This window comes from Trachypithecus francoisi, unplaced genomic scaffold (genome assembly GCF_009764315.1).
Source record: "Trachypithecus francoisi isolate TF-2019V2 unplaced genomic scaffold, Tfra_2.0 Lachesis_group16, whole genome shotgun sequence".
NCBI classification, from domain to species: Eukaryota; Metazoa; Chordata; class Mammalia; order Primates; family Cercopithecidae; genus Trachypithecus; species Trachypithecus francoisi.
In genome coordinates this window covers 25488724-25510406 of record NW_022681461.1, presented here as the reverse complement: position 1 = coordinate 25510406, position 21683 = coordinate 25488724, and the positions used below count along the sequence as shown (strand labels likewise).

General features: G+C 37.5%; 1 protein-coding gene across 1 annotated transcript in view; it reads left to right on the top strand.

Annotated features, from left to right (window-relative positions):
• Nucleotides 1-18333, top strand: part of GDA (guanine deaminase) — a 115152-nt gene extending 96819 nt beyond the window's left edge. Inside the window, exons 11-14 of the mRNA XM_033237098.1 lie at nucleotides 6907-7053; nucleotides 10601-10731; nucleotides 13200-13227; nucleotides 14048-18333. Coding sequence (XP_033092989.1) covers nucleotides 6907-7053; nucleotides 10601-10731; nucleotides 13200-13227; nucleotides 14048-14118 — 377 coding nt within the window. The 3' untranslated portion in view covers nucleotides 14119-18333. The remainder of the gene's footprint in view (nucleotides 1-6906; nucleotides 7054-10600; nucleotides 10732-13199; nucleotides 13228-14047) is intronic.
• The last annotated feature ends 3350 nt before the right edge of the window (nucleotides 18334-21683 follow it).

Sequence of the window (21683 nt, the reverse complement as noted above, 5' to 3'; positions counted from 1 at the left end):
TAGAGGGTTTTTGAGGATGATCGATGTGAAGCCCAGAAAGCACAGAGCCAACACATGGGGTTTTTTCTGATGGAGCACACAGAACAAATGGGACAGATGCGATAGAGCTTTGAAGAGTAAATCTCTTCTGAGCTTAAGAAAGAACTGCCTTGAAAGTGCTTACCCTGTTTTACGCTAAATCATAACTGAACATGTGGTGGCAAAATATTTTAATTGCAATTTTAAAAATTCTAAAATATTGACACAAGGAAAAAAGTCACTTATCAACAAAACAATTAAAAAGCAGTTTGCTTTCAGATGTTTTTGTTGGCACACAAAATACCAAAAGGCAAGAAAAGAGTTTGGAGACAAAGCAGTTGTTAGCCAAGAATAATATATCTGGCCAAATTCTCCTTTACGTAGGAAGGCAAAAAAATTCTCAGCTATACAAAGACTTGGAAAATATTTTCCGTAGGAACCCTTTGAAAAACTTACTTGAAAATCTACATCATTCAATGAAAGATGAGGCAAATGAAGGGCCATGTGGGGAAATAATGGTACAATATGATGTCATGGAAAGCTAATATCAATCAGAATAAGAAGATCAAAGAATTGTAAAGGAGTTTAAAAAATGAAAGTAAAAGCCAAAAATATATCTCAAGAGAGAATAGTCACATGTTAAAAACCTATCGGAATGGCAACATAAATCAGGAAGATGTTTCCCTCAGGCTGGAAAGAGGTTCCTGGAACCTAAATACATGGCACTTATTTTAAAAACTGAGTGTTACGTCCTTGAGTTTTGGTTTTATGCTTTCCTTGTGTGATTTGAATGTCTTCAGTATTTTATCACAAAATTTTAAAAAATAATATATGCTCTGCAAGAAAGAATTTTCCAAGTATAATACATAATTCTGTCTTCTAATTTTATTAACAAAACCCAAGAAGTTGTCATTTATGTGTAAGGCTGAGAGGAGGATGTATTTGGCAAGTGGCCAACATGATGAAACACATTTCTACTAAAAATACAAAAATTAGCTGTGCATGGTGGCACGTGCCTGTAGTCCCAGCTTCATGAGAGACTGAGGCAGGAGAATTGCTTGAACCCAGGAGGTGGAGGTTGCAGTGAGCCAAGATCGCACCACTGCACTCCGGTCTGGGTGACAGAGACCCAAAAAAAAAAAAAAAAAAAAAATTCTTGTTTCAGAAAAAAGGGAATTACACATATTTTACTATAGACTTTTCAGTATAAAAATATTAGAGATAACTACTTGAAGAATTTTAAAGATAGGATACCTCCTAGGTGAAATATGAACAAAATAAAAACAAAGAAAACATAGCAAATAACCAAAAATAGTCATCTGAAGGAAAAATTTAAACATGGAAAAAGTTTACATCAACAAGACCTTTAAACTCATTAAAACAAGCAACATACGTGGAGCCAGTCCCTCACTTTTCAGTGACAGTTCCCTCTCCGAACTTACTTCTTCCATTATGCCAAAAACAACAGCTCTTTGATCTCTTGTAGACGCTATTCCAGTGACTCCATGCTTTCTCAAAATCCATTATTCTAATTCGAATTCTTAGATGTCAGAGTACATCACTGTCATCATTCCCTTGGAAACATCCTCGCTTCCCATATTTCTCTCATTTTCTTGGTATTCACATCACAAAAGCCCCACCCTTGTCTCTAAAGTTCCCTTCTCAGTGCCTTCAGTGGAGCATCTGGAAGTTGCTGGAGAAAATCGTCCAGTGGGCTTTCATTTTAAATTTTGTTCTCAAATCCCAAATGGCCCTCCGCTTGGGCAATAGAGACAGTTATTAGTCTGTAATAAGCATATATCTCCTTTTTCCAAGACAGCATTTTCTCATTTCTTCTTAAACTTTCTACCCTAACTTCTAGCTTAAGGCCTCCCTCATCTCATAAGTCATTGAGAAAATAGAAATAACCAGAAATCCTTCCCTCAATCTCCCACCAAATTCACACACCTTTCTGCATCTGCTGGCATTTTCTCTTCTTTTCCCTGTCACAGCAAAAACAAAACAACAAAGCCCTTCTTCCAATCAAAGGCAAAAATACCAAAATACCCCAGTATGTGTTCTGTTGTCTTTCCCTCTCCCAGCATCTCAATAAACTAATTCCTTTGGCCCTAGATCGTCCTATATCATCAGTGTCTCCTTCCTGCTGGATCATTCCTGCTGGTACACAAACATTTAAGCAAAGAAACAAAACCTTTGTTTGTTTGTTTGTTTGCGATGGGGTCTCTGTTTCCCAGGCTGGAGTGCAGTGGTGCAATCTCGGCCCACTGCAATCTCAGCCTCCCTGGTTCAACTGATTCTCCTGCCTCGGCCTCTCGAGTCGCTGCAAATACAAGCACACGCCACCACACCCAGCTAATTTTTGTATTTTTAGTAGAGACAGGGTTTTGCCATGTTGGCCAGGCTGGTCTTGAACTCCTGACCTCAGATGATCCACCTGCCTTGGCCTCCCACAGTGCTGGGATTACAGGCATGAGTCACCATGCCTGGCCCAAAACCCATTATTAATCAGACATCCTCCTCTTGCTCCTGCTCTACCTGTCTGCCTCCCTTCATGGCAAAGCTTCTTCAAAGAGTGGGGATCCACACTGTCACCACTTTCTAGGCTCTTTTCCATTCTTCCGTCAAATTCAGTCTGGATTCTTGCCCCACCCTCCATGACAACTGCCTTTGCTTTTTTATTCTGTGGGTATTACCACTGGGATCTCTGCTGCCAACTCCAAAGGTTGCCATTCTATCCTCATCCATGCAAATGGGACTTCTCAGCAGTATTTGCCATTATTGACTGTTCTCTCCATTGTCCAAATAATCTTATCTTGAATCCAGTGAAGAACCTTAGTTCTTCCCGTCTTTGTCTTCTCTGAAGGCTGATTCTCTTCCTCCTGGCCATTTGAAAGCTTGCTACAAGGCTCAGTCTTTGGCAGTCTCTTTTTTGACTTTACACATTCTTCTTAGGAGGTACCATCTACAACCATGGCTTCATGTGATTTAATATACTCAGATGACACACAGGTTTTTATATCCAGCCCAGACTTCTCTGAATTCTAAACCTATGTTTTCAACTAACTACATTCTCCCTTCTCTTAGACCCCTCCTGAAGGAACCCCCAAACTTCATTCTATCCCAAAACACATTCAAACCTAGTTCTCTAAAATAGCTCTCCTTTTTAGAGAATTCATTTTCTCTAACTAGAAACTTGGTCATTATCTTTGGGACCTTCTTCTCTCTCACTTCTTCTCCAGCATGATGCCCAACCTCATGACTCCTTAGTATATCCTGGAACCATCCTCTTTCCCCTCATTGGTCACTACCACCTGATGCAAGCTGCCATCGTTTCTTGCTGAACTGCTGCACCAGCTTCCTAATGGTCTCATACCCATCCTAGGCCCTTCCAGTCCATTCTCCTCTTTACAAAAGAATCACAATGAAAATCTGATCATGGCACCCCCTCGTGTTCATCACCCTTCAATGGGATTTTGAATGTGTAAGGCTCATTACAAAGACTACAAAGCTCCGCATTGGTTTGACACCCATCCACTGCTAGCCTCATCTCACACTACTCTCTCCTCCCTACCCTGGCTATCTTTTATGAATAGATTTGGCTTTTTGAATACCCTGGCTATCCTCTCTATAAATTGCACTCCCTTCTCTCAAAAGTACTGTATGCATTGTTTCTCTGTCTGAATGCCCTTTTTGCCTCTGTTTATATGGCTGAGTTCTTCTCGTTCTTGTCTTAGATTAAAACGTCATTTCCTTAAAGAGGTCTTGTCTCACCATCCGATCAATATGGGCCCTTCATCTCCATTTTCTTGATCACTAAAGTGAAAAAAATGTATTGTTAATATGTGTCTGTTTATATGATTCTTTTCTTTCTTTTTTTTTTTTTTTTTTTGAGACGGAGTCTCGCTCTGTCGCCCAGGCTGGAGTGCAGTGGCCGGATCTCAGCTCACTGCAAGCTCCGCCTCCCGGGTTTACGCCATTCTCTCGCCTCAGCCTCCCAAGTAGCTGGGACTACAGACGCCCGCCACCTCGCCGGCTAGTTTTTTGTATTTTTTAGTAGAGACGGGGTTTCACCATGTTAGCCAGGATGGTCTCGATCTCCTGACCTCGTGATCCGCCCGTCTCGGCCTCCCAAAGTGCTGGGATTACAGGCTTGAGCCACCGCACCCGGCCTATATGATTCTTTTCTTTCTCCCCAACAAGATAGTTAGCTCATTCATGTGGAGAGCCCATAGGTTTTATTTACAAGTGCTTCAGTAAATCAAGTACATGTAAGGGGTGTAGTAAATGATTGCTGAGTAAGTGAATGAATGCTTAGGAAATGAGTACGTACATATGAAATCATTTTTTAGTCTTTCCATTGTCCTCTGGCTTAAGTTTTTGCTCTTGTATAATTTTGTTAAAGTCTTCCTATAAATAATAGTGTCCAAATATTGACTCCGACGAGCAAGTAATGGTACCATCTTCATTGTGATGGTCCTGGGGGAATCTTGGGGTAAGGAGACAGATCTTCTGAGAAAATCCTTCAATTTTCCTCCCTCCTCCACACAGTTTCCACCCTTTGGCCCTCATTCTTCAGCACTTTGGTTATGTAACTGAATTTTCTCTGCAGTTATTAAGATATGTGATGTTATTTCTATTTTCTGAGAAAATTGAGGTTCATAGGTCCTAAGTTACTGATCAAAGGTCCACAAAGCAAAAAGTTCCATGTGCACAGTTTAAAACTAGGTCTGTAAAATGTAGATATTCATGATTTCTCCTTCCATCCTACCACAGTGCCTCTAGCCGTATGATAAAGTAGGGATTCCACCTACATTAAATGTGTTGTAGATGGAAGGGGAGAACTACAAAGCTAATCCAGTTGGGAAGAATCAGCAAGTTACTATCACAGTGGAAATCCCTGGAAAAAAAGGCTTGACTCTTACATAAATGGTCCTGACTAAATACCATGAAATTGTGCAGCCCAGGGTTCTTTCTTTGATGAGCACAAAATTGTTTCTTGGTTTACAGTTATTTTACTGACATAACATTGGCAACCAGAAGAATATAGGATGATTAAATCAACATCATAAGGCATCTCTCAATTTTTTTCCAGTAAATTGCATAGCATTATTTCCTAATCTATCCTTATTCTTTCTGTAAGGTTAACTTTGAGTAGGTATTTAGGAAAATGCTACTTTCTGTGATATTGTATACCTTATTTTTATAACTGCAGGTATTTAAATCTTCCATATTCACACCATCCTAACTGCATTGCTTTCGTTTCTCTATGTTTACTTCCAGTCTTTACCCATATATTATAAAACACAGTCTTTACATATTTTCATACCACACAGTGATGTAATTTTTATTCCACTTTTATTTATATTTAACATTTTTGTGGTTTTAGCAATAAAGAAGGAAGCAGCAGACAGAATATTTCAAAGCTTAATGTGTGCTGTTCCCAAATTGTGTTTGTTTCCCTAGTATTTGTTTTCCCAGCTATGATAAAAATGAAGATTTAAGGAATGGTTACCACATACTAACACAGACTAGTAACTTAAGTAGATGTAATGAAATTTTTTAGAGAGCTGGGTGATTCTCTGATTTAAATACAAGTTTAAGGACATGTAAGATAGTTGAGCATAAAATTGAGCTACAATCTAGAGTTACTACTACACAGGCAATGATTTTGTTTTGGCAACATATATAGAGGCACTAACAATTACGTATGTCTACCTAGAAATGACAGAAGGAACACTTGAAATACGAAGCTTACTTTATTAGCTATAAATGTGTTTTCCTTTAATAAAGCATACTAACTTGAAATTTATTTACATAAACTCACTTAACTCCATGTTCATTCTTGTTAAAGGTTGTATTTCATTTGATTATGATTAGGGACTTTATTTAAATCACTAAAATCTCATTCCTCATGTAATGATGCCTACCAAAATATAGAGCTGTCTACATTAGCATTGCTCATTTATTACACTAATTTCCCAAAATATACAAGTTTATTCTAAAAGCTCTTCATAAAAATTATAAAGAAGTGGCTTTTTAATTTCCCAAAGTTCTCATCTGGATTAGAACAAGGTTAGGATAAATTTTTAGTGAACAGAACCGTGAGCTTATTTTAAACCACATATTATCTAAATTATCTTTATAACTGTGCGGGCATAGTTCAACAATTTCTGTGAGGGTTCATGGACTCTTCAGAGATAAGAGAGTTTCTTTTGACTCTTTAAACCATTTGAGTATTGTGGTGGGTTGTGTGTGGGTTCCTAAAATATGTCTATCGGAATCTGTAAATGTGACCTCATTTGGAATAAAGGTCTTTGTAGATATAATTAAGGAAGAGATCTCAAGATGATATCCTTCTAAAATAGAGTGGGTCCTAAATGCAGTGATCAGTACCCTTAGAAGAGACAGGAAAAGATAGACAAATAGAAAACACAGGGAGAAGAGAAGGCGGCTATTTGAGGATGGAGGCAGAGATTGGAGTGATGCTGCCACAAGCCAAAGAATGCCAGGAGCCACCAGAAGCTGGGAGAAGTAAAGGAGAATTCTTCCTTAGAGCTCTTGTGGGAATTGTGGCCCTGCCAACACTTCAATTTCAGACTTCTGACCTCCAAATTGTGAGAGAATAAATTTCTGCTGTTTTAAGCTAGAAAATTTGTGATTATTAGTTGCAACAGCTGTAGGAAATTAATACAAGTATGCGTTTGACACTAATTGCAGCTTTTGAATTGCTTTAAATCTTAGTCTATGGCTATCTTGTGTTTATAGTTAAGAGCTTTTTGAAAAAAGTATATTAAGGACTGAATTTCTGTCATAAAAACAACGCTATATATGTATTATACCATTTATCCTCACAAGGTTACTGTTCTGGTTTTATTTTACCTACTGTAGACGTGGCTGGTGGCTATTCATATTCCATGCTTGATGCAATCAGAAGAGCAGTGATGGTTTCCAATATCCTTTTAATTAATAAGGTAAATGAGAAAAGCCTCACACTCAAAGAAGTCTTCAGACTAGCTACTCTTGGAGGAAGCCAAGGTAATGACTATTACATTTTTCTCTCACATAATATACAACCATGCTGATCTGCGTCCTTGGATGTAGTGTGAAGGTGCATGATTGATATTAGGAAACTCCAATATTCATAATGATCTCATCTCATGTAACATACCCAGAACTCAGCCAGTAAAGTGAAGTTCACTGACGGAGGAATCATTCCTTCAGTGATTTCACTGTCTTTGGTAGAATAGGTGTCTGAGACACAGTTATCATATTGATTGTTTTAATGGATATTACATTGGTTACATGGATATGAGTTCTTTAAAATAATCCATTCTTAGGCTAGGCGCCTAAGAATCACAGTAACTCACGTCTGTACTCCCAGCACTTTGGGAAGCTGAGGCAGGCAGATCCCTTGAGCCCAGGAGTTTGAGACCAGCCTGGGCAATGTGACAAAACCCTGTCTCTACAAAAAATAAAAAAATTCTCTGGGCTTGGTGGAGTGTGCCTGTAGTCCCGGCTACTTGGGAGGCTGAGGTGGGAGGATCATCTGAACCCAGGGAAGTAGAGGCTGCAGTGAGCAGTGATTGCACCACTACACTTCAGCGTGGGCAACAGAGTGAGACCTTGTCTCCAAATAAATAAATTAAAGAATCTGTTTTTCCACTGAGTCAGGTAACTTGCTCTCCAGTGGCCTGAGTGATGATCATAATAGTAAAATAGTAGCCAAGGCTTACTAAGCTCTTTCCCTGTGATAGGAATCATACAACATACTTTATATGTGTTGTTATTTAATCCTCACAACCACTGTTATTCATTTCGTTTCACAAACAAGGAGCCTGAGTGAGGCTTACACAGCTATCAAGCCACAGTGTGCTGTGATTTGAATCCACCTAATCGGATGCCAGCATGCAGATTTCTTACCTTCTGCCCTTCCACTACTTACTGTATAAATCCCTGCCAAGACCATGCATTTGGTTCATATGCTTAAGTACACTAATTCCTCAGACCTCTTTTAAAGGATAAAGATGTAAAAATTTAGTTGGTTGATATGCAAATATTGCTCATCAGCTTTTCCCAGTTCTCACGTGTAACTGTATTGTTATGGAAAAAAATAAAAATTGGTCATTGTATTTCTTTAAGTCACTTTAGAATTATAAATGTAATCGGAATAGATGATAGTGAAACACAGCATGAAACCATAGGTAGCTAGTGAGAAATTAAAATGTAGATACAGATTTAGAAACATATTTGGGTGTAGATTTATGATAGATACCCTGAGTCTTATAAATGGAGGATGATCGAAGCCAAGATTATCCTGGGAAGAGAAACTTCTCAAATGTTCTCTGAGTGTTGGGGACTAGGATGAACACCATAAGCACATTTCAAGAAAAACAAATACAGGGTTGTTTTTTGTTTTTGTTTTTGTTTTGTTTTTTGGATTTTTTTTTTTTTTTGATTTCCCAAAGTCTTATGGTTTATTTTCCAAAATCCCAAGTTTCAAATCACCCACTATTTTAATAAGTGTTACAACCTTTCACCCACACCACCATTGTCCTTTCACATCTGAATTTGAGTTTGAGTAGTTATTCTACCATCTGTGTTCATGGTACAAACAAGTTGTATTTAAATAGTGCCTTTTGAATTCTAGGCTCTCTGTGAGTTACTTCATCAGTATCCTCTTTCTTTGATCAAGCCAGCATGAGTGCCTACGAAATCATTTGTACTTTGCTGTGTAGCTTTTAAATCTATTTTCTGGGTCACTGGGCTTACTCATGGAATTTCTCTTCCTTAGTTTGTTTCTTTACTATAGTCAGAGTAAAATGAGATGAATGGATCCGTATTTAAAGTGTGGCACTTTCCCAGCACTGCCATGGCCTTTACATTCATTCTCAAGAAGATCAAGATGAGCAAAAATGATCTTCACAGAATCAACATTTACTCCAAAGGCAGCAAAACCACATTTCCTGAAATGCATTTGAGTCACTTACCAGCCCAATGGGATCTCTGGGCAACAATTTTTATTTATATCAGTTTACAAATTCACTGAAAAGAATTGTGTCTTTTTTGGTTAGTTCATTCCTGAAGTCTCCAGGCTCTACTGAACAACCCAGTTGGTTTATATATACCATTAACCTTGCCTAAACCCTAGTCACTGCACCTGGTTATCTGGTCTATTAAATGCACAACAATTTTACATTGAAGTCAGTCATTAAAAACTTATACTTGACATGCTTCTTTGTCAAGGGCAAAAAGAAGTCGAGTAATCAGTGAAGGAGGAGAGAATTTCCAATGATTTTCTATTACATTCAGTCCTTCCCCGTACAATTAGTAGAAGTCACCTGGCTCCTTTTAACATTTCAGATTATTTTCATACCCCTGTCTTGCTAAAGAGAGTACTTCAGCTAAAAAGCCATTTTTCTTTTCTGAGAATAAAAGAGTTGCCCTTTAAAGAACCTTTTAAGAACAAGTAAGATTGCTAAGTCAGTGTTTAGAGAAATGACACAACTTTTGGATACCTACAGGTAGAAATATAATGTATTAGATATTTCCTAACAAAGGTAATCGATTCAATATTTTAACATGAAAGTGTATCTTAGCAGTGATAGAATGCAACAAACACATGTGAAAATTGAAATAAATAATACTGCACTCTGGTTAACCTTCCTTTCATTCATGCTTCCATTTGTGACCCCAGTGTACACCTTCCTCAGATTACAGGCTTTAAGGAACTTTAGATCCAATACCTCCGTTGGCGAGGAAAGCCAAGTTTCTGAAACTAAATCATAAAAATGAGAGATGTTCTTCCTTGGTATCCAATAATCTTGGAACATGAGTTGTAGCTGTGAGATGAGCCAAGTCAATAGATAATTATTGGCCTGTGCTCTGTTTTAGAAAACCATTCTTCTCTGGTGACCAGAAAACCTTCAGGGTTGGAAAGAGATTGGTCTGTTTTCAAAAGCCATTGGGACTTTTGAGTTATCAGAATCTGTTCACTTTGAGAAGTGAGCTTTTTTTTTTTTTCCATTCAAAGGATTTAAACTAAGGAATTTCTGATGGATATGCCTGCATTGACAAATATGCAAAAGGATAATTATTTTTTATTTATTCAAGGTTCATTTCACTTCCGTAAAAATAAATCTTGTCAGCTATTTCATGGAACAGAAAGAATAAAAAAAGGCAATGCAAGGAGTTTGGAGTGTTGGGGGGAGAATAGAAGGGAAGAAGAATAAAGGTATTATGTTAATCATCATGTTTCTTAGAGGGATAAATGAAAAGCATAGACCAGCTGGGCTATGAAATGAAATGCACTGGTAGAGCTGAAATAGAGACATATCAGAGTTATGATACAGTAATGAAGGGAACTGTTTTTATTCTCAGATTTTGCTTTCCTGTGCATACTCCGCTTTATGTAAGTAGAAGTCTTGTGACCTATTAGAATGAGAGTGCTTTTCTGTCTCACTGTTAAGATATTATTTTTTTTCTCTCCTAGCGACATGTTGGCAAAATCTGTCCTTACAAACTGAGACATTAGTGTGGTCTGATGGCTTGCAATCCTGACTGTTTATTCACTTGTTCTCAATAGCCCTGGGGCTGGATGGTGAAATTGGAAACTTTGAAGTGGGCAAGGAATTTGATGCCCTCCTGATCAACCCCAAAGCATCCGACTCTCCCATTGATCTGTTTTATGGGGATTTTTTGGGTGATATTTCTGAGGTAAGTAAAAAAAAAAGTTAATCAAAAGGCATTTATTTTATAAAGTCCTTGTCATAATAGCTTCCCTGTAGAAAGGAAAATAGAAACTGAAGCATTTTAATGGAATGCAGGAAAATCTTAAAAGGGACACTAGAGCCCTTTAATAATTATTATAATTTTATGACAGCAATGTTAAAAATAATGGTATTAACAAAACCCTGTTTTTTGTTTTTTGTTTTTTTTTTTTTTTTTTTTTGGAGACAGAGTCTCGCTCTTTAGCCCAGGCTGGAGTGTAGTGGCGTGATCTCAGCTCACTGCAAGCTCCGCCTCCTGGGTTCACACCATTCTCCTGCCTCAGCTTCCCAAGTAGCTGGGACTACAGGTGCCCGCCACCATGCCTGGCTAATTTTTTGTATTTTTAGTAGAGACGGGGTTTCACCATGTTAGTCAGGATGATCTTAATCTCCTGACCTCATGATCCACCCGCCTTGGCCTCCCAAAGTGCTGGGATTACAGGCGTGAGCCACTGTGCCCAGCCAACAAAACTTTTATATTTTGAATGTTTTTGTATATTTGAATGTATTTGGCCACAAACAGCCATAATGTAATTAGCACTCATTGAACATTTGCTATGTGCTGGGTAGGCATGGGATTAGGCACTTCCATATCTAATTTTGTTCGATCATCGGAGCAACTCTAAGAGAGTAGGTACTATTAATATTGCCATGTTAATTTATAGGGGCAGTGAGACTTAAGGGAGGTTAAGTGATTTACGTAAAGACTCATAGCCAGTGATTAGTAGGCAGAGTTTGGATTCACACACGGGACTTTCTAACTACTGGAGGCGAGGCTCTTGACCGTGATGCTATGTCAATGGTTTTAATTTTGTAAGAAAATGAACTTTATTTCTCTTATTATAAAATGTTTTTCTATGGATACAATAAACTAGTTCATCTCACCTGAAAAATGATTTCTTATAAGATACTGAGTTCTTCCTAAAAACAGAATTAACTATTGCCATTTCTAAATTGATCTACTTATGAGAGTAAATGTGATAATAAATACATTAAAGTTTTTAAAAGAAAAATTTTGTATTATGTGAAGTTTGTACCATTTGTTATTATAAAAGAGGAAAAATATCTTTTTCTCTACCCATCTTAGGGTCAAGGCTGAGGTCACTGTAACAAGAGACAGATTAACAGGAGAAAGGCATACACATTTATTTAATATAAATTTTTTTCGAGACAGAGTTTTGCTCTTGTCGCCCAGGCTAGAGTGCAATGGCACAATCTCAGCTCACTGCAACCTCTGCCTCCTGGGTTCAATCAGCTCTCCTGTCTCAGCCTCCCAAGTAGCTGAGATTACAGGCGCCCACCACCACACCCAGCTAATTTTTATAATTTTGGTAGAGACGGGGTTTCACCATGTTGGCCAAACTGGTCTTGAACTCCTGACCTCAGGTAATCCACCTGCCTTGGCCTCCCAAAGTGTTGGGATTACGGGCATGAGCCACTGTACCCGGCCTATTTAATGTAAATTTTACATGACAGGAGCCTTCATAAGGAAGTGAAGACCCAAAGAAACAGGTAAACTTGGGTATTTTTATGCTAGGTTTGATGAAGAGTGGAAAATTGTAGAGAAATATGATAGGACAAAGAGTGTGATCCAGTGGTAATAAGCTAGAGGGAACTTAGTAAGGCCTGTTTGTTCAGATTCTTCTCTGTGACCATTTGTCTTCAGAGATCTGGCATAGGGAGGGCACCCCTTTACTTAATGGTCTTACGACCTGCATCTGGGTGAGGGGTGAGGGGAGGGTCAGAGTGACCTTCCTGTGTTTGATTGGAGGTAATGTGTCCTGACCCCATCATTGTTTTCATATTGTTTATTATTTTACTCTCTTATTAGAGTAAATTTCTGGGAATAGGGCTGTAGGAAATGGTCCTAGTCATTTTTCTTACATCAGGGGTGTCCAAGGGAGAGAATACAGTCATGGGGTCTTAGTTTCTGTTACGGTTGTGCCAGTAAAGCCCCCTCCCTCATCCCTCTTTTCTGCTTATCAGTAGAGACAAACTAAAAACCGTGGCTTCAGGCTGCTAAAAGCCTAAAACAAAACAAAACAGAACAACAAAAACAAAATAAGGCAGGTTGGACGAGCTTGTCTTATATCATACCCCTCTTGAAATATTTGAATTATTTTACTAAATTAATTTCTTTAATATATATAATACCGTTTCTCTGATGACTCAAAAGTTACATACCCAGAATTTTCACACAATAGGTAAACTTCTGTTAATTGCCAGTGGATTATTTTGTTGTTCTGGGAGGTTTTTATGAAGCACACAGCCACTTCTTTTTTAATTAATAGAAGTAGATTTTGACATTAAGAAATAAATTCATATTTCTGGGCTTTGCCAACCACTATTGCCTGTGAATTTACTTTTCTAAATGCACAAACTAGTCTTTCTTATTACTTTTATTTTCCATTTTAGGCTGTTATCCAGAAGTTCCTCTATCTAGGTAGGTAGATGTATGTCTCTATGCTAAATATTAAATAAAACCTTTCCCTGTCTTTTTCTTGGGTATGGCTCTATATATTTACCATACCATATATTAAACTCTATGTATGATAATTTGCTTTAATCCATTATTTTTTTAACACTCTGAAGCGTCAAGCCCATTGGTGGCACATTATTTAAAGGTTCTATTTGAAATCTCTAGTCATAAATTCTAAGCTGAGGAATGGAAGGCCAAAGGTGAAGAGATCTTCATGTTCAACCCCCTTGTACTTATTCGGTATCTGACATTCTCCCCTCCCATGTTTTTGTGACAAATATATAGTAGAGTCTCACCACACGTGCTTATGATGTACTCACATTCAATTCCATTCAGAGAGAGAAACAGTAATGCAGAAGATTCTACTCTCCCTCCCATTCTGTTGAGTGAGCTCAGGACTGAGTGAACTCGAGATGGAAAGACACATGTGTTGCTTCTTGTGGAGCTGATTCTGGAGCGTAAAGAGTAGTATTTATTTCTCAATGGGGGCAAAATATAAACCAACCACTTTAGCTGAGAAAGGACAGCTATAGGGGGTTGAGTCAACTTTATGTGATTTCTGCCTCTGGTGCAGAATTCAGACCCTAATCGTCAAATTAACTATGACATTTTCTACTGATCATATCTTCCTGTTCAGACTATAAACAATCTGAGGGTGGGGGGAAAGCAGCTTTTAGTATTTCCTCTCCTAGAAGTATCTTAAAAAAAAATCTCTCCCAATGGCAAGGAAGATACTTATTGACACAAAAGGATTTTATACATGATTCCTTGATTTTTCTTTCAGGAGATGATCGAAATATTGAGGAGGTTTATGTGGGCGGAAAGCAGGTGGTTCCGTTTTCCAGCTCGGTGTAAGACCCTCGGGCATCTACGACATTCTCCTGGGATTAGCGTGGTTCTGCATCTCCCTTGTGCCCAGGTGGAGTTAGAAAGTCAAAAAATAGTACCTTGTTCTTGGGATGACTATCCCTTTCTGTGTCTAGTTACAGTATTCACTTGACAAATAGTTCGAAGGAAGTTGCACTAATTCTCAACTCTGGTTGAGAGGGTTCATAAATTTCATGAAAATGTCTCCCTTTGGAGCTGCTCAGACGTACTTTAAGCTCAAACAGAAGGGAATGCTATGACTGGTGGTGTTCCTACGATAAAACTTAAGCAAAGCCTTTTTCATATTTGAAAATGTGGAAAGAAAAGATGTTCCTAAAAGGTTAGATATTTTGAGCTAATAAATGCAAAAATTAGAAAACAGAAAATGGACCCATGAGAGTATATTTTTATGAGGGAGCAAAAGTTAGACTGCGAACAAATGTTAGAAAATCACTTCAGATTGTGTTTGAAAATTATATACCGAGCATACTCATTTAAAAAGAGAACTTGTTGAATTTCAAAACGTGTTTCTAGGTTGACCTTGTGTTTTAGAAATTTGCACTTAATGGAATTTGCATTTCAGAGATGTGTTAGTGTTGTGCTTTGCCTTCTCTGGGGATGAATGTCAGAAATTGAATGCCACATGCTTTCTTAATATAGTTTTGTGCTTCAAAGTGTTTGACAGAAGTTGGATATTAAAGATTTAAAGTCTCTTAGGAATATTATTCATGTAACTACATGGCATAAATAGTTGTATTTTTTGTGCACTTTAAAATCAACTTATAACTGTGAGATGTCATTGCTTCCATTTTATCAGAAGAGAAACAAATTCTGTGCTTTATGAAATTTATGTAGACTGGAGTCTTCGTGAACCGGGGCAAGTGATGGGCATCCAGGAGCCGCCAATACTAACAGGACAGGTTCCATTGCCATGGCCTATTCCACACAAACAATATATTGTAGTTTCTGGAAACTCCATACTCGGATATCAGTCTGCTAGAACTTTAAAATAAAGGACAAATCCTGTTAAAGAAATACTGTTAAAAATCTTTAAACCCTGTGTATTGAAAGGACTCTATTTTCTAATTTTAGCCAATTTTCTGTTTAACTCCCTATAATTTTTAGGACATTAGAATTTTAGGATAATGAAGAGTACATAATGTCCTACTTAATATTTACATTAACAGGACAATTCTTATGAGATATTTAGGAACATTACAAAGCAAAGAATATTTTTATGCTTCCTAACACAGTGTGTTTTCCCATAACCTAGAATTAAAACCAAATTATGACCTTATGATAAATCTTTAAGTATTGGTGTGAATGTTATTTAAATTCTATATTTTTCTTATTTAATTGCAAATACTATAAATGAGCAAGGAAAAGGAATAGACTTTCTTAATATATTATAACACTCATTCCTAGAGCTTAGGGGTGAGTCTTTAATATTACCTTATAGTTGAAAACTTTATGTAATATAGCTAACTCCGTATTTACAGAACAAAAAACATAGTTCCCCCTCCTATAGTGTAAATTTTATTTTCACATACTTATGCTAATTTAGCAGTAATTGGCCCAGGTTTTTTTCCCTAATAGAAGTACTTTTAGATTTGCTTATGTATACATGACACCTAAAGAGGGAACAGAAGTTTAGTTTTATTTTTTTAATAAACAACAGAGTTTGTTTTGTGAGATAAGTAGCTTAGTAAACTCAATTTCCAGTCTTAGTCTGTATTTCTAATATTTCTAATTCCTGAGCCATGTCAAAGATGCCTTGCCAAATTTCTCCCCATTTCTCTACGGGGCTAGCAAGAATCTTCAGCTTTATCCCTCAATCACTGCCAAAGGAACTTGATTACATGGTGTCTAACCAAATGAGTAGGCTTAGGAATTTAGATGAGATGTGTAATATCCACTTACAGGCAGTAGCTGCTTCTAGTGTTTGCAAGATCCTACACTTTTACCTTCTTTAAGGGTGTACATTTTGATGTTGAACATCAGTTTTCATGTAGACCTAGGACTCATGTGCAGTAAATATAAATAAGTGTAGCATCAGAAGCAGTAGGAATGGCCGTATACAACCATCCTGTTAAACATTTAAATTTAGCTCTGATAGTGTGTTAAGACCTGAATATCTTTCCTGGTAAAAATAGGATGTGTTGAAATGTTTATATGTACTTTGATCTCTCTGCATTGCTTATAACTTACGTGTTCTATTTCTCCAAGTGTGGTGTTCCTGAATGTTATGTATGCTTTTTTTTTTTTTTTTTTTTTTTCTGTACCACGGGCATTAGCTACACCTGGGGCCAGATTTTCTGCACTTTGAAATGTTGCCTTTGCCTAATGTAGGTTGACTTTCTGAATTTTGGAGTGGCACTTTTCCAAGCCAATCTTATTTGTCACTTTTTGTTTGAATATCTTGCTCTCTGACAGGAAAGAAACAATTAACTTAACAGCCTCCTCACCCCACCCTCCACCATTTCCTTCATGTTCCATGGTGTTTTCAACAGAATACTCTTTGAAAGGTAAAAACCATTCAAAAGTATCGATTATCATAAACTCACAAAATATTTTTGCAACCAAAACACAAAAGCAGGCTGATCAGCTAAGGTAAATTTCATTTTCAAATGAGAGGGAAACCTGGGAAGTAAAAGATTAGGATGTGAAAGGTTGTCCTGAACAGACCAAGGAGACTGTGCCCTAATTTATTCTCTTGGCTGGTTCTCTCGTTGAATTATCAGACCCCAAGGGGAGATCTTGGAACAAGCTCCCTTCATGCCAGGGGTCTTTCTAAGTTAATGCTGTGAGCATTGAGCCCCCATTAAGACTATTTTTTACTTCAGAAAGAATTCTACAGGTTAAAGGGAAAGAAATGGTGGGAAACTCTCCCCATAATGCTTAGCCAACTTTAAAGTGTACCCTCCAATATCCCCACTGGCAACTGCAGCTGAGATCTTACAGAGGAAATGTAACGGGTGTGAGATCTAGCAATGCATTTTGAATCCTCACTCCCTACCAGGCTCTTCCTATTTTTAATCTTTTCACCTCAGAACCAGACATATGGAGAGCTTTAAAGGCAAGCTGGAAGGCACATTGTATCAATTCTACCTTGTGCTATACGTGGGAGAGATCCAAAATTTGGATGCTTCTGGAGACTCTTGGACATCTTTTCATTGTTGTCCATTTTTAAAATTGATGATGATGGTTGGAAACATTCACATGCTTAAAAGCAATGGTGTGAGTTATTAACAGGTAAATGAAAAAGTAATGACTTGAAATGGTTTTTAAATTGTTTGGATTGTGAAGAATTTTTGAAGTGCTTTTTTTTTTTTTGTACGGCTTCAAGGAGATGTTAGCAATTTCAGATCTACTAGCCAGTTTAGGTATGACTTTGGAAGTGCAGAAACAGAAGGACACTGTTAGAAAATCCTGACATTGGTTCCCCATGCATGTATTCACACCTGGTTTCACCTGACCTTCCTTCCCACAGCCCTGAGTGTGAGAGATTGAGAGTTGAGGGGTTGCTTTGTGGATCTTGTCTGAATTTAGTGAAATGTGGAAGTCAACCAGGCCAATGGTGGAATTAAATGTAAATTCCAAGAGGACTTTCACAGTCCATGGGGTTCAAATGACTTGGGTAACAGAAGTTACTCTTTTTGTGTGTGTGTGAGCAACAAGGCTGTTTATTTCACCTGGGTGCAGATGGGCTGAGTCCGAAAAAGGAGACAGCAAAGAGTGGTGGAATTATCATTGGTTTGTATAGGTTTTAGGATAGGCAGTGGAGTTAATAGCAATGTTTTGTGGGCAGGGGGTGGATCTCACAAAATACATTTCTCAAGCGTGGGGAGAATTACAAAGAACCTTCTTAAGGGTGGGGGAGATTACAAAGTACATTGATCATTTAGGGTGGGGCAGAAACAAATCACAATGAGGGTAATAGAAGTTATTCTGAGCTTATCTGTTATGTGACAGTGATTTACCTGTCCATACCATTTCCAACCCAAAAGCCTGTCAGAAAGCATTATTTAGAGAAACCAGTTTACATTTGTTGTGAAACTCCTGATCGCTACTCTTAAGAATATATATGTATGTATTCATAGGAACATTTTTTCTCAATATTTGTATGATTCGCTTACTGTTATTGTGCTGAGTGAGCTCCTATGTGCTTCAGACAAAAATAAATGAGACTTTGTGTTTACGTTATTTTTTGTTGTGAGTTCTCTCTGTTTGGTTTTGTTGTGAATTCTATCAATCTGCTGGAAGGGGAATTGATTTTACAGTGTTTTTCTTCTTTTAGCATGAATTTTAAAAAATAGAATAGAATACTTAGCTGTGAGCCAACATGTATCTAACATCCTATGATAGTCACTATACATAGCTTTTAAAAATTAAGCTCGAATGTTCAGCCTTTTAGAAGCAGATTGCTATTGCTTTTGATTTCAGCATAGTGTATATTTTATATATTTTAAGACATTACCCAGAGTGAGTAATGCACTCTATATGAAGAATCAGTTCACACAGACATATGTGCATGTGTATTTAAAACAAAAGTTTCACATAATAATACTTTCTCTATTTGAGGGAGATCTGGGCTATTTATTTTCTATACATTTTATTCTATGTCATTTTATTTTATTCTCTACTTTTTAATGCTGCGGATGATTCCCCAGTTGGTTTCTTGAGCTTCTAATGAATCACCTGCAATTCGGAAGCAATACTCCAGTATGTTTGAGTCTAAGCTTGGTCATTCCCTCGCTGGGTGGCAGACATGTTACTTTAAGTCTCCACGGGTCCATTTCTAATTCTGTGATATGGAGATAACATGAGTGCCTGCTTTACAGTCATGAAGATTAAATAAAAGGATACATAGACAGCACTTAAGCTAGCAGCTGGAACACAGTGAGTGCTCACTATGTGGTAGCTATTATCCTAAAAATGAATATAGACCAAATGAAAATAGAAATAATTTTATAAATATTTTTATCAGTATATATTTTATAATATAAATCAAGTGATATTATGGATCCTCCTTTACATAGAAACACTTTGCATCTGATTTTTTCAACAGTATTATATGTTCATTTTTTTTTTTGTAATATGAAACATAGAGTAGTAGATTAGGTCTATAAATTCATTCCAATGCCTGAGCAGCTTGCAGAACAAATCTTTCAATTGCACTGGTGACCCAGCTCATCCCCCCTTTCTCTCTTGTAGTTCTCAGAATAACTGTAGAATGTGCTGGAAATGGAACATTCTCAGATAAGGAGGAACTGGCCAGAACAGACTGGGCTGTGTTCCCATCCCTCCTGAAACAGGCTCTTATGGTGCCTTAGCCCAGCATGTCAAGTATCCTCAAGGTATAAAACCCAGGGTGGAGCATGCTTCAAAGTTCCCTCAGCTACGTGCAGATGTAGCTGACTCTATCTGCCCCGGGAAACTATCCTGAGCCTTGACAGACTTGCCATGAATATTAAGCTTGTATTGTCCCTTGCTGCCTATCTGTGAGGAATAAAGTTGCTTCACTTACTTTGCTGTGTGATTGTTCTTTCTCACCAGACTCATGCAAGGGGTGGAAATTGCAGTCCCCAGATACAGTGGGCATGATGAAACTGCTTCCCATAACTTACTAAGCACTTATTTTCTCCTAAAGATCAATTTAGTATAAAATATCCAGAAAAGAAATTTCACATGCATAATTTAGCAATAATGTATGTCCAGTTTGCGTATTGTGGACACTGGGTATTGCAATAGATAATATATAAATGTGCAGATTATTACATGGTACTAAATTCAGGATTTAAATTAAAAAAAAAAGATTTGGATATAAGATAAACACCTCCCAATAGCAAAACAGGACTTGTGTTATGGTGTTTCAAGATTCCATCAAGAGACCACTTAGTTCCTGGACCGGAACTCACAAGTAACGCTCACCAGTGGCAGCAGGTGTTTTGTTTTGTTTTAATCTTATTTTAAAATAGGACAAAAGAGAAATGTTCTCTGTCTTTGATAGGACAGCATTTTAAAGTGTAATTAATTTTTCAAACTAATTCAGACTTACCACTTTTATCTCCAGCCCGGCCCTAACCTACTACCACATCATTGTAAGACTACATTGCATTTATCATACTTAAAAATGGTTCATGCTTCTATAATAGTTGAATCTAAATTTTGGAGCAGGAATATAGATAGAGAGCTAAAAGCATTTTCTCTATTAACAAAAACTTTTTGGGGAAATTCTTCAGTGGTAACTAAAAAAAGTAAAAAATAAATGTTTTCTCCCCGGTACAAAATGCAATTAAAAAAAAAAACAAAAACAGATCACACAGAATTTCATAGTCCACTTGAGCCCTCTGCTATTGCCTGGATTCTGTAGAGAGCAAGCAAACATTTGTTCCCTGTCTGTAGAAAGAGAACCCAAAGTCATAAGCAGTCAAATCAAACTGCAGAAATAATGGCCCTGGAAGATTGTTATTTGGTCAGATGACATCCACTCGCTTGAAAACTGGAACTTGTAGCTTCACTGTGAAATTAACTTCTGTCCTTTTAGTCTGGGTCACTCTCCAGATCAGACTTTTGGTTAACTGCTGTCAAATAAAACCCATAAATGAATAACCCAAGCAAGAATTCTGTTTGTGTGTGTGTGTTTTCCAAATTTCTAAATTTGCTGTCCTGGAACACTTGAGAGACTTCAAATGGCCTTGGTGATTTTCGTTTTTGTTTTTCTTCCACAAAAGTTGGTTTCATCCGCACCTGAGTTAAGGAACAAGTGAAGGATGGCTTTGTGTTTGTAAAGCATTTTGAAAACCTTGACCGAAGCACAGAAACAGATAAAGGCAAGAAAGGCTTAATTTATCAAAGTATTGCAGAACAGATGAGCCCTCGAATTGGAGCTTTGTCCAGGAAGGTTAACCGGGAAATAATTCAGTGTTAGACAGCATCTTTTATTGAATAGTACTGCTCCCTACAGAGCAGGGATAACTCATAGGCAGTGCAACTAAAGTTGACAACATATGGGTTATTGGCAACTGTATACTCACTTAAACCCACTTTTAATTACATGCAAATTAAGGGGTGGGTGAATGCAAATTGAAGGGCAGTTTGTTTAGGATTTTCTAACAAAGGGGTGGTAATTTCTAGGTCATTGTCATAGCTTTTGTAAATTGTCATGGTGCTGGTGGGAGTGTCTTATGCTAATGAGCAATGAGGGCATCTATGGATTGCTTTGGTAGCCATCTGCTGGTTCCTACAAGTTTCTTCACTTTATCCTGTTTAGACCAGATCCTGATTTGGTCAGCAAGGTTGTGACCAGAAAACAAGTCCTGCCTGTCTCCTACCTCAAAAGGATACTCAAAAGGATAAATTAAGGGGCTCAGAAATACAAGTGCACACACTTCTTTCAATTCATAAACTTTCTTAGTAGAACTATGAAAGATGAATTGGCAACTTATGTATTTTGGACTAATTTATATAACCACAACAAACCCTCCAGCATCATAAATATGTCCTGGCATAATGCAATGGCATGCTATCCATCCTGTAAAATCTCATGGTAG